Source organism: Cyprinus carpio, chromosome B13, assembly GCF_018340385.1.
Source record: "Cyprinus carpio isolate SPL01 chromosome B13, ASM1834038v1, whole genome shotgun sequence".
Lineage (NCBI taxonomy): Eukaryota > Metazoa > Chordata > Actinopteri > Cypriniformes > Cyprinidae > Cyprinus > Cyprinus carpio.
This window is the reverse complement of record NC_056609.1, coordinates 5,699,516-5,715,929: the sequence shown is the minus strand read 5'-3', so window position 1 is coordinate 5,715,929 and position 16,414 is coordinate 5,699,516. Positions and strand designations below refer to the sequence as shown.

At 36.3% G+C, this 16,414-nt stretch overlaps 1 protein-coding gene across 1 annotated transcript in view; it reads right to left on the bottom strand.

Annotated features, from left to right (window-relative positions):
* wdr11 (WD repeat domain 11) overlaps positions 1 to 16,414 on the bottom strand; it is a 184,757-nt gene that overhangs the window by 111,433 nt on the left and 56,910 nt on the right. Inside the window, exons 8-10 of the mRNA XM_042736306.1 lie at positions 15,067 to 15,271; positions 14,357 to 14,457; positions 7,662 to 7,841 (exon numbers count right to left, since the gene is read on the bottom strand). Coding sequence (XP_042592240.1) covers positions 7,662 to 7,841; positions 14,357 to 14,457; positions 15,067 to 15,271 — 486 coding nt within the window. The remainder of the gene's footprint in view (positions 1 to 7,661; positions 7,842 to 14,356; positions 14,458 to 15,066; positions 15,272 to 16,414) is intronic.

Below are 16,414 nucleotides of genomic sequence, written 5' to 3'. Positions count from 1 at the left end.
GCGAATAATTTTTTACAAAGAATGTGTATTTTATATATTTTTCACAAAACAGTTAAGTCATAGATCACAAGAAAGTTCAGGAATTCGACGATGTAGATCATTTTATTGTGTGACAATCACAGATCGAATGATCTTCAATAGAATCGCGATATGAAATTTCTCACCTCAGAGCAAATTTGTATTTATACTCGTAGCACCACTTCAGTCAGCCGCAAACAGCCACAAATGTCTATATACTCTATGTTATCTTTTAGATTAGAATCTCAAGACCATTTTTACGTTTCTGCGAGCTTCCATCGCTGAGATATAAAGCGTTTTGTCCAGATGCACACCAGGAAAAAAAGACGCACCTTCTTCCAAAGACGCGCTCTTCATATCAAATGCCTTTCCTATGTTTAGCATTTATGCTATAGAGATCTAAGCTCAGTTGTGAAGTGCTATTAGTCAAATCAGATGTCAAGCTGAGCAGTGGGTGAGTGAGAGCTGTGGAATATGACACCTCTGCGTCATCAGCGAGGGAAGGGTGGGGGCAGTCAGTGACCCCTTCCATGTCCACCGGGATATTTCGCAGTGGTCTCTGGGATTTGCTGTTTCTTTCGCATGTGCGTCTTGGAGAATATCAATTTATAATAATCATATTACAAGTTATGGATGATCACTGGCACCGTGGAGAGGAATGAACGCATCTGGTGAGGCTATAAGCGTGTTAGTTACTTTTTTATCATTGAATCTTTATTTTGAAACATGAAAGCACAGCTGACAATCTGATAAACTGTTTATTGACAGAAAAGTACAGTACATGATGCATTTCAGTAAATATACAGTAAATACACATGGATTATTACAGTGCTGTGTGGATGAACATATATTTGTTTCTTTGACGCTCTGAACGCCATATAGCAGCTGCGGCTAGCAGATTAGCACGCAGCTCGCGACCAAACAGACAGAGAGGATGCTGAAGATGCAGAAGGGATACAGGGATGCTGAGGTCAGATGCTCTGAATCACTATACCAATCCAGAATGCACATAAATGAAATGATATAAAGCTGGAGAATGTGGATTCTATTTTAGATTGTGATAGACCAAATATATTTTATAATGTAATGCAGTTTGCTAGAGAACACAGGGCCTGAGTTATCCACTTTCAAAGACAGTGTTTAGAACACACACAAAAAAAAGCGCCTTGTATTGAGGTGGTTCATCATATGAAAAACAACACAAATAATAATATTTGTCACAAACAGCAGCTTTTTTATGTAACTTCAAAGGGTTTTCTGTAAAAGGATATAAAGATATGTGGGTATGGGGAGACTTCAAATGTGGGTAGGTGGAAAATGTATACAAAAAGGGTATTATTCCTCCCTTTAGATGGAATAGAATAACTTTTGCATAGATTATGATAGAAACAAATCTCCTCTATTAGCTGACATGTGCTGGAAACAAATAAAATTGTTTGCAGGAGGCTGGACCTCTCAGGACCTGAGCTATACAATTTCAAACTTCAGTTTCTAAAAAAAAAAAAACAAAGCACCTTTTTTTCCTTTAAAGGGGTCATGAAATGAGAAACCAAATTTGCCTTGATCTTTTGGAATATAAGAGGTCTTTGTACCATTAAAACGTCCTGCAAGTTTCATAGCTTAAGACCCCCTCCCCATTATAGACGAGCCATTTATTTAATCAAGCTCTAAATACAGCTCGTTCTGGATCCATGGTAAGAAGAGACGTCACGGTGCGAAGTGACGTTCCAACCATTTGCATATGACCGCCTCCAGCACAAGACAACTGCTCATTTCGTATCGTTGTCGCGCCGCGCGCCTCACAAGTGTTCAGTCGACGGACAGCGAGTGGGTCTGTGTACAGGAAAATTACAATGCCACGCAGATGTGCTCAAACATATAAGGTTTTATCATTGCAAGAGCCATCGCTTCGAATGCATCACCCGCTACTAAACAGTTACGCTCAATCCACAAATATTCTGGCTGGGGGCGTTAATAATTGATCCATAGGCACTCTCGTTAGCTAATCATAACAATGGGCGTTAACACTGAACTCTTAAAGGGGAAACAACCCAAAAACAGACTGTTTGAATCAAAGGATGAGAAACAGGGTGGGAAAATGTCATAATTCACTACATTTTAAAAGCTTTTTTTTAAAAAAAACTATAGTAATACTATAATTGCACCTAGGGGACCATAATAATAAAATAAAAAAACCCATGTCATGACCCCTTTAATTATAACACAGACAACATATAAAATCATTTTTATCAATTTCAACAGTGTTTTATGCAATTTCAAAGGGTTTCCTGTAAAATGATACCAAACTTTTGTATGTACACCTCTGTATATGGGGGTATGGGAAGCTTTTGAATTTGGGTAGGAAAAATGCCTGGCAGAAATCCCCAGAATAGCCCTGTGCATAAGAGGTTAACTGAAAATTGAGTGTTTACTATTGACATTTTGCATAATTGACACACTATTTTCCTAATTAATGCTGTGCAGTTGCTTTGACACAATCTGAATTTTTAAAAGCACTATATAAATAAAGGTGACTTGGCTTGACTTGGCACCATAGTATCAAACTACATGCATACAGGATATTCATAGATAATTTTCCATCAATCACAGAGTTTTATAAGACAAGCAAGAGTAATTTCAGATCTGAGTGCTTGAAACAGCTAAGTGTTCGCTTCCTTTTTTTTTTGGAGAAAACTCTTGTCTTCAAAAGCTCTTGTAGTGGACAGCACATTCCAGGGCCCAGTTTATGGTGGGGACCCTCTCTGACCACAATAGTGGATAAAGGTTTGTTACATTTTGATTGGATCTTGGTAGATTAACATTAACAAACTGTCCAACACCATCAGATAAAGATTCTAGGACAACAGCCAGACACCTCTTAGAGGGCAGGAAGAAGACCTTTGGTACAAAGCCTGGGAAGGACATGGCTTCTCTTTGGTCAAAATGCAGTTTTTGCCCATTCACCCATCAACAGACTGATTCCTAAGGTTTTGGCCTGTGACTGTCATAAAAATTCCTTAGGACCTCTGGATGCAGCAGCAGTGTGTGAAACAAAGAGAGATCAATGAGTTCCATCCAAATCCATTCATAACTATATTCTCAACCATCAAACTGATGCAAACTACAACACACACATTATACTTATTCAGAGAAATAAGTACAGTATTCTTAGTGACAGCAATGTGTTGTGCAACATCTTACACAAACTCAGCTTTTAATGAACAAATGAATGCATGCATGACAGTTAAATCTTCTTCCATCACATTTGGACATAGTCACACTTTTCTAAATGTGTGTTACTATGCAAATAAGTTCCACAGGAGGAAATCCCCCACTCTGATGGCCAATCACAGCACTGAAATGGAGAAGCGCCAGATTTAAATCTTATCCTCATTGGAAAGGGATAAAGGTTCCTTCCCAAAAGACACTCCTTGTTCTAAGTCTGAGTCCTGTCAGGGAAAGAACACTAATAGAGCAAGTTCTGACTCCTGAAAGGGAGAGGCACTAACAGAAACACATAAGTTCTGAGTCTCCAACCTGTTACAGGGAAGGCAGCAACAGAAACAACCTGTCCTGAGTCTTTTGCCACAGAGACTGTAACAGACACAACCGTTCGGAGTCTCAGTCCTTTAAGGAGAGAGACAATAACAGATACCAAGTCCTGAGTCTCCAGCTTGTGAGTCAGCAACAGATACAACCACGTTCTGAGCCTCCAGCCTGTGAGAAGAGAGATATTCTACATTTAGAGTCTTCGTCCAGTGAGACAACAACAGATTCAGCACGTCCTGAGTCTCCATCCTAGAGAGACAAATTGAATTGACCAAGTTCTGACTCTCTAGCTCAGAGAGGCAGAAGGCACAAAGACATTTGCAACAAGGCTAAGCTCCGGGGAGCAAACCTTCACGTCAAGGTACTTTTGCTTGTGTGTTCCAGGCAAGGACTTTTTGCACCTACTCCAGGGCCACATCTGTGTGTTCCAGATTCTAGGACCCTTTGATGCTCCAGGAGATCAGCATCCTACAGTGCTTCGTGTTCAAGACGCCACCGGAATGCTTATTCTACCACAGAGAACGTAACCATCACTTATCCAGACCTCTTCCAGAGACCTTGGTATTGTTGTATATTATTAGTATATGATTGTAGAATTTACATTACATATTATATAGCTGATTGCTGTTGATAACAAATAATCTTTCACATATTTGTTTGATGCATAATAAGGTTCTTCACCCTAGCAACAGTTTATCTTCCCAGATAACGTAGCTCTGACATAGCAATATCCAACATAATCACTTACATTTTATGCATCTTATGCACTTTATTCCCATTTCATTTATAGTGTTCATTTAGTAGTTTTGATTACTCTTATCTATCTTTCGTTAATAAAATTTATTTTATTACACTTGTGTCTTCCTTGTGTTGATGATACAAAAAGAGGTTCTACAAGTTAGAGATCCCACCAATCTTTCTTATGTGATGTACTCATAACTACACCTTAAATGACACGTGATCGAAATAGGAACGATTCAGCAACAGTCCTTGTGCATTGAGGCAGAAATAGTATCTGAAGTTCTATATCATCCCTGAGGCAATCCTGAAAAACTGTGTTATGGAGTTACTTTAGAAAGGCATCCATCAAGAGGAATTCACATTACATGGTTTTAAGTGCTTGGTGTGCTTGCTCAATTGGATGTATAGCACATTTAGGGAGCTACAAAATCTCATCAAGGCTGTACCACTGTGTTGACTCCAATAATGAGATGGCAAGTGGAGAAAATTATACCACCAATCACAGAGCTTAAATTACAATTTAAGATCCACTGACTTAACTGGGTGAGCCTCATTTGGAACATATTGATATTTCTGTAATGCAATATAACAGATCTTCACATACTTATGAAGTCTTTAAACTGTAATATATTTTTCATATCTCTGTTACTGAGTAACAGATGTAACTCAATTAGAGCTCTATTTTTAGCTACAGCTAGTTAAAATTACATTAGTCAACAAATTACACATTAGTCAACAAATTTTCAAAGTTTTATTTGTTTTGTGAATTGTGCACTCGAGTTTGTAATATCTGTGCAACCCTTTCAATCTTTGCAGAATCTTTAAGAAGGAGTAACAGAACAGCTACAGTAAGTCCTTGCTGTGATGATATATATCCAATCTTCTATGCCTGCGCTATATGCAAATTTAGCAGAGTTCACGTCAACAAAAGCAACATATATATACCACATTTTATTCATCATAAACAAATTTTAAGACCAAAGTCTGCAACAGGAGAGAGAGCGGTATCAGCACTTGAAAGATAAGTTAGTCTTACTTAGCAGTGTGCGATATGCAGATTTTTGATCGTGGACAATTGAAATGTCTCCACGGTCTGCTTTTGAAGAAATATCGTAGTATCGTGCTACAGCGCACATTCTATCAGATGCAGTTTTGGCGCCTCTGTCTGAATATTCTGTACAGTACAACGGCTTGTCATTAAAGGGGTCATATAATGCGATTTCAAATTTTCCTTTCTCTTTGGAGTGTTACAAGGTCTTGGTGAATAAAGAAGATCTGTAAAATTGCAAAGTCTCAAATCCAAAGAGATATTCTTTATAAAAGTTAATACTCATCCACGCCCCCCGAAACGGCTCGTTCTAAAACGCCCCCACATCTCTACGTCACTATGTGGGAAGGTTTGCATAATGCCGCCCTGATGTTCATGCAAAGAAAGAAGGCGTACCTTTTATTCTCGTTGTAGTATTGTTGTTGCCACCGCCGCCATGTCATATAAACGCTGTGTGTTTCACTGTGAAAGCAAAACTAATTTGTTTGGCCTTCTAAAAGAGGACGATATCCGCTTCATCATGCCTGGGGCTGATCCGTGCTGGTAGCTGAGGAAATACATCAACTTCACGCTGTGGATCGCCGAATCGGCTTTCACTGTGGACGAAGCGGAGTCCAGCCCGGGGTCATCACATTTCAATCCCAAAAGACCAACCTACGCACAATCCAACAAAACACACCAACCCACCCTCACTCAAGCCTCTCAAGCCAGCCGTGGCTCACTCTAGGCCTCCGGCCTTCGCTCACTCAAGACCGCGGTGAGTGTTTCGTTGAGAAAGCGAAACTACTTTGTTTGGCCTTCCAAAAGAAGACACGACTAGAAATCATGTTATATCACTTTTATAATAGTTATTATGTTTATGTCTCGTCGCTCCTGCCGGACAGGGCATCACAATATGTTAAGAGGTGTAACATTTCCGTCACACGCTTGAGGCATTCGGCCAATCACAACGCGCTGGATAGCTGGCCAATCACAGCACACCTCACTTTTCAGAACGATGAGCCTTGTAAAAATCGACACGTTTCAGAAGGCGGGGCATAGAGGAGAAACAATAATGCACAGTATGTGGAAAATAATGTGTTTTTTTAACCTTAAACCGCATAAACACATTTCATTATACCAAATACACAAAATAATGTTCTTTTCAGCAGCATCATATGACCCCTTTAAAGGAATAGTTAACCCAAAAATTGTATTTCTGTCATTATTTATTCACTCACATGTTGTCCCAAACCTGTATTTCTTTCTTTCTTGTGTTTTATTTTTATTCCATCATTTACTCACTCTCAAGTTGTTTTAGATCTGAATTAGTTTCTTTCTTCCGTTGAACATATAAGTTATTTTCAAGAATGTGGGCTTGTTTTCGCTGACTGAATCATGCACAAAGGTGCTTCCGCCAGCACGCGATCCCAATAAATATACACATATACTGTATACACAGAATTACAGTATTTAAGTAGGCTATTCACGCAAACATAATCTGTTATGTCTTAAGTGAACGTTTGGGGAACTGTTGGGGAAAACATCTGATGTGCAACTTTTTATCAGATCTTACAGCAGTACAGGTCTTAATATATACCCCATCTGTCTCATCAACGATAATCTAACAATAAAATAAAAAATTGTTGCTCTTAATTGAATTGCTTTTGTAGTTTTAATAATCAATGCATTTTTAATGAACACACTGAAGTGATTTTTATTCATTTGATTATTTTTTTTCTTTGAATGCTTGTTTAGATGTACAATGACAATAGTAATGCACTATTTTCTTTCTTTCTTTCTTTCTTTCTTTCTACTGTTGTTTTTTTTTGCAACTGTTCCTATTTTAATAACAAAGACAAAATTGAAAATGTCTATATTGTGATATTATATTATATGGCAAACAATATACAATATATATAATATACAATATAACATATAATATGGTATATTGTTATTAATATAATAATTAATATTATGAAAAGAAGTGGAGGAAACAATACACCGTTGCAAGGTAATTTTGCTTTGGAACCTTTAGAAATTTAACTTGATTTTCCTCAGAACTGACCTTGCTGACTTCATTGTCATTTTTTGTCCGATTACAATAAATCATACATCATTCTCAAGGTCTTTTAATGAAAATAACATTTTTTTTTGGAAAATTTGCTCTGTGATTTGTTTTGCCAGCACAGGTCACATAAGTTGTGTTTCATAAGGGTTGAGATGGTACACCAACACTTTGATGTGCTGTGCTGGGGCTTGTTTAAATGTCATCTGAAGAATGGAGAAGAAAAATGTATCTGGTCTTTGCATGTGAAGTACTCACCCACAGCCAATAAGGGCTGGTAATGGTTGATGTTCTTTGTGGTAAGTGGAGGGCACATCCGGAGGGAGAATGGGGGCAAGGGCAGGCCAGACAGCAAACCTGTCAACAGGAACTTCATATGTATTTCTTGTTGACCTGCCACGGGTCGTGGGGAGTCCACTCCAGAAATCAGACTATGACCTGGAACAGGGACAGATCACATAACTGAGCTAACACCATATCACCTGAAACAACAGAGCAGCTCTTTAGGGCTGCTGTAAAGGCAAATGAGAAAAGGTGACAATTAAATCCAGATCATGAAAGACCAGGGTTGCTTTGCTCACTGCTCATGCATGAAGTGACCTAGTGTAAACATACCCATTGTGTGTTGTTACCTGGATGATCCACAACTGGACATTAATTACATATTTATATAGTCCCTCAATTGTACTCAGTGTGAAAGGTGGTGTGTAAGCTTAAGACTACAACTGTTAACGGATTCTTGACTAACAAAAATGAAATGACATTATAAAACATTGGCATCAATTATTGTGAAGATAAGCAAATTTTATCATAAATTAATTGCAAATGAATTCATAATAAACTATAGTCCACAACTTAAAGCATGTTTTTTTTTTTCTTCTTTTTTTCAAAGCATCAGTCCTCATTTACTTAACAGCATTCTTTAAAACACTCTTTATGTTCCATGATAAAAATTAAAGTCATTCAGGTTTAAAACTTCGTCTAAACCCTAAAAGGACAACAACAGCATTGCTCAAGCACAGAACACAAGAAAAAGCACTCTTAAAAGCTGTTTTAAGATTAAACACATAACAGGAGATAAGCCATACCACAGACTAAGGGTGCATTCACACTTGTAGTTTGGTTCTTTTGGTCCTGGTCCACTTAACGTTCACACTGGCATTTTTGACAGTAAACCTAAAGATACCGAACCTAAAGGCATAGTGATACGCTCACAACCTGATTGGTCGGGTTGAATGATGTATATTTCGCGATGAAACTTACTGAAGACCCCCCAAGAAAGCTGTGTTCGACTAAAAGCTGCGCTGCACAGACCGATCGGTGTATGACATCAAAGTACCCATTCACCGATTGGTCTGCTCAGCACAGCTTTAAGTTGAACACACCTAATGCCATCTGCTGGACTAAGCGTGCTCATTGCTGCGTGTACATATGATTTTATTTTTTACCGCCTGTGAACTCATGAAGAGCTCACACTTTACCTCCTCGTTGCTCCATGTTTGCCATTTGCTCATTTTGTTTTGGATACACCCTAGGGATGCTCTGATCCACCTTATTCGCCTCCGATACCGATTCCGATACTTAGGGTTCAGTATTGGCCGATACCGATACCATTCCGATACCAGTGAAGTTTTTTATTTTTATTTTTTTATTTAAATAAATGTAGAATTTATATATCTCTGTGTGTGGAACTGATAATAATTATTTCACAATCTACTAGATACAGACTACTTCATTATAAAGAAAAGTAAAATAAACAAATATGAAAAAAATATAGGCCTATGTATATTCATAATCTACGACAAAAATGTATCATAAACTAGGTTAGTAGATAATTCGGCAGCAAAAGTTATTCTAGAAAAAACAGGGCACAATAATTTTAGAAATCCAAACATTTAGTGAAAAAACTATATTTTGCAGGGAACAAATTAAAGTGTTGCACTAAATATGGTAAAATGTTACACATTGCTATTTGTATTATTATAAAATCCATTCATTAAAAACATTTATGAATGTATTATATACTATACAATTAAAATAAATTTCTTTTAAATGTATAGCATATCTTTAAATAAGCCAACAACATATGATAGATACGATAGGACAAATCAAATACAGTGCAGCACGAAGTGCTTACAATGTGCGCATTCGGTGTGCAGAATGATGCACTTGAAGCAACACAGCGTCAGGCTGTGACTCTGTGTTGCATCAAGCGCATCATTCTGCACACCAGATGCGCACATTGTAAGCGCTTTGTGCTGTTCTGTATTTGTGACTCACAGCATGCAGCGCTTTGCATTAAAAAGTGCAAAGCACAAAGGGAAGATAAATTGATGCGTAGTGTATTATATATGTGCAACAGTTATTGAGCCTTTCTTTTAACAGTTTTAAATTTCGGTTACTGTGCACGTTAAAAAAATGTATAGCCTTTTCTACGCCGTGTTTTGTTCTCACAGACACCCGGTAGCAAGAGACAAAACAACATTAAACTCCTCAAGAAGATAAAGTCCTTTTTGCAAAATCATAGACATTTATTTACAAATCAAGTATAATAATGGGAACACAGAATGATCTTGGAGAGAGCTTTACTGAGCTGACTCTGTAACCGAACGCGACCAAGGTTTAAAGGCTGAACGAATGACTGACGGCCACAGCAGAGAAAAGAGTTTGTGTGAACTTTAACCCTCTGGGGCCGACTAACGCTAATATGCGTTTTGAGGTATCTTCTCCTGATAACACCAAAAAGAACTTAAATTACACTTTCAGTTTTGATCGTACAGATAAGAGCAATACATCAATCGAATCTGTAAAAGGTCTAATTTTATTTGTATACACACATAATAACAACAAAACTTTGTGCATTTATAAAATAAAGAAAACAAACAGGGTGTGCTGTCTGCAGCCTTGGTCTGTGGTGATCTTCATTTAGAAACGTGTCAATAAAATTAACTGTAACTCAGCAAATACTCAACACAGAGACATGAGAGAGATATCTATAGAAAGCTTGACATGTCTACCGAAACAAATATTCTGTGATAACGTAATCCATTTGAAACCAACACGATGTCCAGTCTTTCACGTCTCCCTTCATTATATCTAATGTGACCATGCCCACGCGCTGAACGTGCTATTGGCATTATAATCATCCACGTGAAGCTCACGGTGGCTAAACACCCCATAACAACAAACAAAGCAGCAAGTTTTTTACATTTTACTTTGCACTTCGTGCTGAGAGGAATGAGACTGAATTCACAGCAGAAAAGACTTGCTGTGACAAATAAGAAAAAATTCACCTCAAGAAGCTTTGGATTACCTTTGGATTATTGATGCAGCGGCTTGATCAAGCAGAGATCCCAAATATGTTTATAACTATATATACTGTTTAGGCCTACATACAAAGCATACTTGTATTTATGAATGTAACGAAGCTTCTGTTCATAAACACAGGAGAAGAAGGTTCAACACTCTTCAGCAATAAAAAAAAAAAACAATGAAGCACAATTGTTAGTTTATCTAAAGTCATTTTTGATTATTAGTATGGTTAAACTGGATCATTAAAGGTCAGCAGCAAAGACACTGTTAATAAAATGGGAATAGATACATTTGTGTTATTTAATATATTTAGTTATTGCAGGTTTGCGTCATATTCTGAGTTTGCATTTCACTGTTTTGATTAATTTTGATTAATACTAAATCAGTTTTGTTTTTCTGTTTTTTTGCGAGTGGGATGAATTAATGCACATTCACATTTAGTCTAGAACTACAGTAACATCATGTTCACACAGTGCACACAACGCCTCCATACTTCCGATTTCTCCCAATATGGGAACAGGAGGCTTGTCAGTCAAAAATGGGAATACAAAGTAACTGGCGTTACTTTTTTGAAAAAGTAACTCAGATATTTTCTTGTAAATTAAAAAGTAATGCGTTACTTTACTAGTTACTTGAAAAAAGTAATCTGATTACGTAACTCGCGTTACTTGTAATGCATTACCCCCAACACTGCTAATAATATGTGTGCTATGTGGTTATTGTGTTCTTTTTTTCTATAAATTAGTACTAGTGTCAGTGACCATCACAATAATGTCAATAATGTAGTTTAAAAAAATGTATTTTGTCGTCAGAGTCTTTCTTGTAACTCTTCTCTCTCAGTCACACACCTGGCTGAAAGGCTCATTATGCAGAGACCACAAGATCATAATAATAACAAATTATCAATTGATAAGTAATCATTATTTTACGAAAATCATTGTTATTTGTGAACGTAGCGTTTGCGGAAGGCTTTAAGACCAAGCGGAATCCTCCGTCAGCTGCTCCCACTTCATAGGACTCGCGCAAACTGACCCAACATTTAGCAAGGCAGGAAAACATTCAGTCTGCCTTATGGAAGACGTATTTCATTGTAAGTTAATGCTGTTAAGTAGAGAGTTAAATAGAGAGAGAGAGAGAGAGAGAAAGAGAAAGAGAAAGAGAGAGAGAGAAAACTAGTGTAGGCTATTCTTAAACTTGGAGCTCATTATATTGAAGTACAATCCAAACACCAGAAGCAACCTACACTCTCTAAGTTATGCTTTAAAATCCCATGCCATTTGTAATCTCACAGTATTTTCACCTCCTAAATCACTAACCTTTAAAGTCACAATTCTATAATGGTAAAATTTACTCAGGCCGATGGCATTTTTTAATGACATTATTATTATTATTTTTATTTATTTTTTTGAATAATTGTAGCCTACATAAATAGGTGAAGCAAAACAAATATGACAAATATTTGGATCGTCCCTTATTTATTCCCTTATTTTCTTAAAGAATAAAGATTTATTTTCTACAAGAATAAACATGATTACATATTATTAATTCATAGAAATAATTTAAGCAATTAAAACCTTTTTTTTAAAAACTTGAACTTCGATACTATTAAACTGACTCAAGAAGTTTATAAGTTAAAACGGGTAAATTGTCACAGTGCATGTTAAATAGCCTAAATGAACTTGTGTTAACAATATAATTAGAACTAACAATATAATTAGATTTTTTTTTTAAATGAACAATTCCTGTATAAAATGGGACAGCTACCTTTATATCAAACATTTTTAAATTGTCCACAGCTGAGCAACGCGGGAGGCGGATCTGCGCCAGAGCACAGGAAGTGAATGTGTTGCACAAAGTCATTTTCAGATGCAATGAAAAGAAAAAAAAAAAAACTGGACAGCTTAGATTAGGCCCAGACTCTGTTCCTAAGTATATAATAATTATAATTACTGTTAACCCACAGTAACAAATTTTAACTGATTAATCTCCTATTTTCGTTTGCTGCATTTTTTTGTTTGTTTGTTTGTTTGTTTGTTTGTTTGTTTTTTTTAAACACGCTAAAAAATAAATTAAGTTTGTGAGAGGAAAAAAAATATATAAGTCATGTATAGGTTGCATTTTATTACATTCAGAAATATTAACGGCTGGCCTAATAATGTTATAATGTGCCAACAGGATATTTTTAGTTCCCTTTAACAAATTTAACAAATTTATCAGAGCAGAACAAGAATTAAAAATATATAATTCTAATCGATAAATATAATTGCAGTATATAATAATATAGGCTTACCTATAAAAAAACAGAAAAATAAATGAATAATAATTTAAAGCGAAACATAAGGTAAGGTTGGGCTCTCTCATTCGGGAGAAATCCAAACGTTTCCATATTCGTGATGTTGCCCATTTGAAGCTTAACTATTATTCATGAGGTAAAATAGGCTTTGTAGTTCACGTGAAACAAGAATAAAAACAGTTAATAACAATTATTGCTAAATGCTGGACCGTTCTCTTTTCGCTCTGCATATGAAACCTGAAGATTTTTTTTAAACCAAGAATGAACCGAAATGAAAACATTTAGCTTTTTATCCGTGTGTGTTAGGCCTTATATTTAATGACTGTTTAATAACAATAGCATGCATAAGATCCTTTGTGTAAAGGTCTTTCTTTTAATTTTTGATGAGTAGACTGTAGCCTAAGACTAACCTACGTTTTGAAATTAACTCACTGTAAAATTTTTAATGGTTTTTAAAGATGTTACAAATGTTATATCATAATGTTATTGTTTTACTTCCTCCTTTTATCTCATTTTACAATTACATTCATTTCGCAATCCGTCCCTTTGCGCCACCTGGCGGTAGTTTCGCGAATGATTTTAACACGCGACTGACTTGCAGTTAACGCCGCGGTCCTGTGGCGGCGGTATAACCCATTTTGGTTGTCTACCTACTTTATGTAGCTCACATTAAGCTACCGTATGGCATCAGAAGTAACCCAGAATAATTTGCAGAATCGAGAAAAAAAAAAAAGAACGAAAAACTCAGATTTGGATCAGCCCTCTCTGACCAATACCGATCCGAGAAAAATTGCAGTATCGGAGCTGATACCCGATATGAATATCGTATCGGCGCATCCCTAATACACCCCTCATTAAGCGTCATCAAATCATGTCCCATAGCGACGCATCTTGTCATTACTTCCTGTTTTTGGTTCGTTTAGAAGTATTTGGTCCATGTTGCGTTCATATTACATTCGAACCGACCAGAGTTCATTTGGAAGCGGACCAAGAACCATCTTTTTAGCAGTCTCTGTCCGCTTGCTTGGTGCATACCAGGGTTAGGATGGCAGCATTCACACTTACTCAACTAACAGGGCAATCGCACCAGGGTTTGTTTTAATCGAGTCAAACATGACAAGTGTGAACACACCCTAAGAATTTTATAAAGGCTTGTTTCTAAAAGGATAAATAAGATGTACAGATAAAAGCCTCTTGCTGACAAAGACAGACAGACCAGGTTCTTCCATCTGAAAATATCTCCTCAAGCCAAAGGCATGAGAATGAAGCTAGAGACTATTTAAATATATCTAGATATATCTAGAAGCTAAAAGGAATGTGTATGTATGTGGAAGGATGGCTATCTTACCTATCATTGTATTCAGAGAAAGATCCGGGATGCATTTTTGATTCTGATGTAAAGGTGTTCCACAGAAATTCACAGGAGAATACAAAGGTGGCAAGCCAGAACTGAGAAAAAAAAAAAAAAAAAAGATGTACTGTAGGTAAATCTCATAAACAAACAAATACATAATTTTCTTTTTCTTTTCTTTTCTTTTCTTTTCTTTTCTTTTCTTTTCTTTTCTTTTCTTTTCTTTTCTTTTCATTTTTTGAAACCCTAAAGATGTTTTGCTTTGTGCCATTATTTTCAGAATTAAGCACATTTCTCAAACAAATTCTCAATTGTGCAATACTTCTATGATTTTTTTTTTGCAACTGTATTATTATCATTACTAAAATTCTGTACATTTTTATTAAAGCAAGCATATACACTGTACAATAAATACAACTACGATTGCACAGGTTTTTTTGTTTTTGTTTTTGACATGAAAATATATTTTCAGTAACAGTTCTGAAAACTAACAGCATTGGTTGAGTCAGAAAGTAACATGTTAGATACGACAGATTAATAAAATTAGTATAATAACTGTGTTTTTTAAAACGGCATAAAATTAATGTTCCAAGAAGGTATATCAAGCAAAGTAAGCAAAGCTTTTATTATAATATAATTTTCAAGCCTGCTACTAGTCTGTAATGTCTTACAATATAAATCATTTTTTTATGTTTAAAGAACTGTACCTCAGGCTTGAAGATGATTTACTGGCATGAGCTTTGAGCTCCCACAGCATTACCCTTCCATCACTGACTACAAGGGCGGCACTGTTCTCATTGACAGGACAGATCACCACTCGGTAGGGCCGCACTGTCTTAGTCACACGGATGGCATCACACTGGGAGCGGAGATCGTATACCAACTCTTGTACATTCTGTTCTGGATCAATCACTGGAACAACAGAACACATAACATATTTAAGATAAATTACCACATTTCTCATCACAAGTCAAGTAAAAACAGGGGAAGAACTTATTCAGGGGTGTTGCTGGTGCAATATGAACCATAACTTAGTTGCATAAATATACAATTCAAGACATGGAGTCACAGATGAATTACCTGTCATTTATCAAACATTTAATCAAAAACACATTAATGATGGCTTAAAACACATCTCTTCCATCTTTATTTGACCCTCTAACTTTTGCACTCACTATTCTAATTCTATTAAAAAAAAAAAAAAAAAAAACGAACTACCTTTCTAATCTTTTTGTATTCTATCTATTTTCTTTTCATTTATTATACAATTATAAAAAAAGACCTCTAACACCTCTAGCTCGCTCTATTCTTTTTCTATTCTATCTGTTTTCTTTTTATTTATTATATTATTTAAAAAGCCCTTAATACGTGTACTGCATTTAAGCTAACTGAGACTTGTTATAGCACTTATATATCATTTCTCTTTTGTTGTTTTTGATTGCTTCCATTGTCCTCATTTGTAAGTCGCTTTGGATAAAAGCATCTGCTAAATGACTAAATGTAAATGTAATCAGTCCCTCCAGGATTTCACAATTTATTTATTTTTTGTGATTTTTGCGATCAAAATGACTGATTTTGCTGCAGCTTTTCTCAAAATTTGCGATGATATTTGCAGCATTTCTTATAGTTTTGCAGTGAAAATATACCACAGACAACATTCTTCTAACACTGTTACGACTTTTCTGACTTCGAGAACCACTGTAGGTCTCCAGACTAACGTTTGATGACACCAGCACCAGTGCCATTAAGTTCTACAGAAGGTGGCACCAGCACCTGACAGTAAAGCACTCACCCTAATCACACATGTACATCTCGGAGACATCTAATGTCTACATTTACATACGCAAGATGTATTTTTAAGAGAGCTTGCTCATCTGCAGTACGTCTCTAAGATGTTTCCTGTCAGATCTCAAATAGACATTTATTAGAATGCATGTAAAACTACATCAGTGGCGTTTGTTCTGATACCAGCTTTAGCAGAATTCTTTGCTGAGTTTGAATGCTTCTCACAAGATTTCACAGAGATGTTATTGATTCTGTGGGGAATTTGACTGC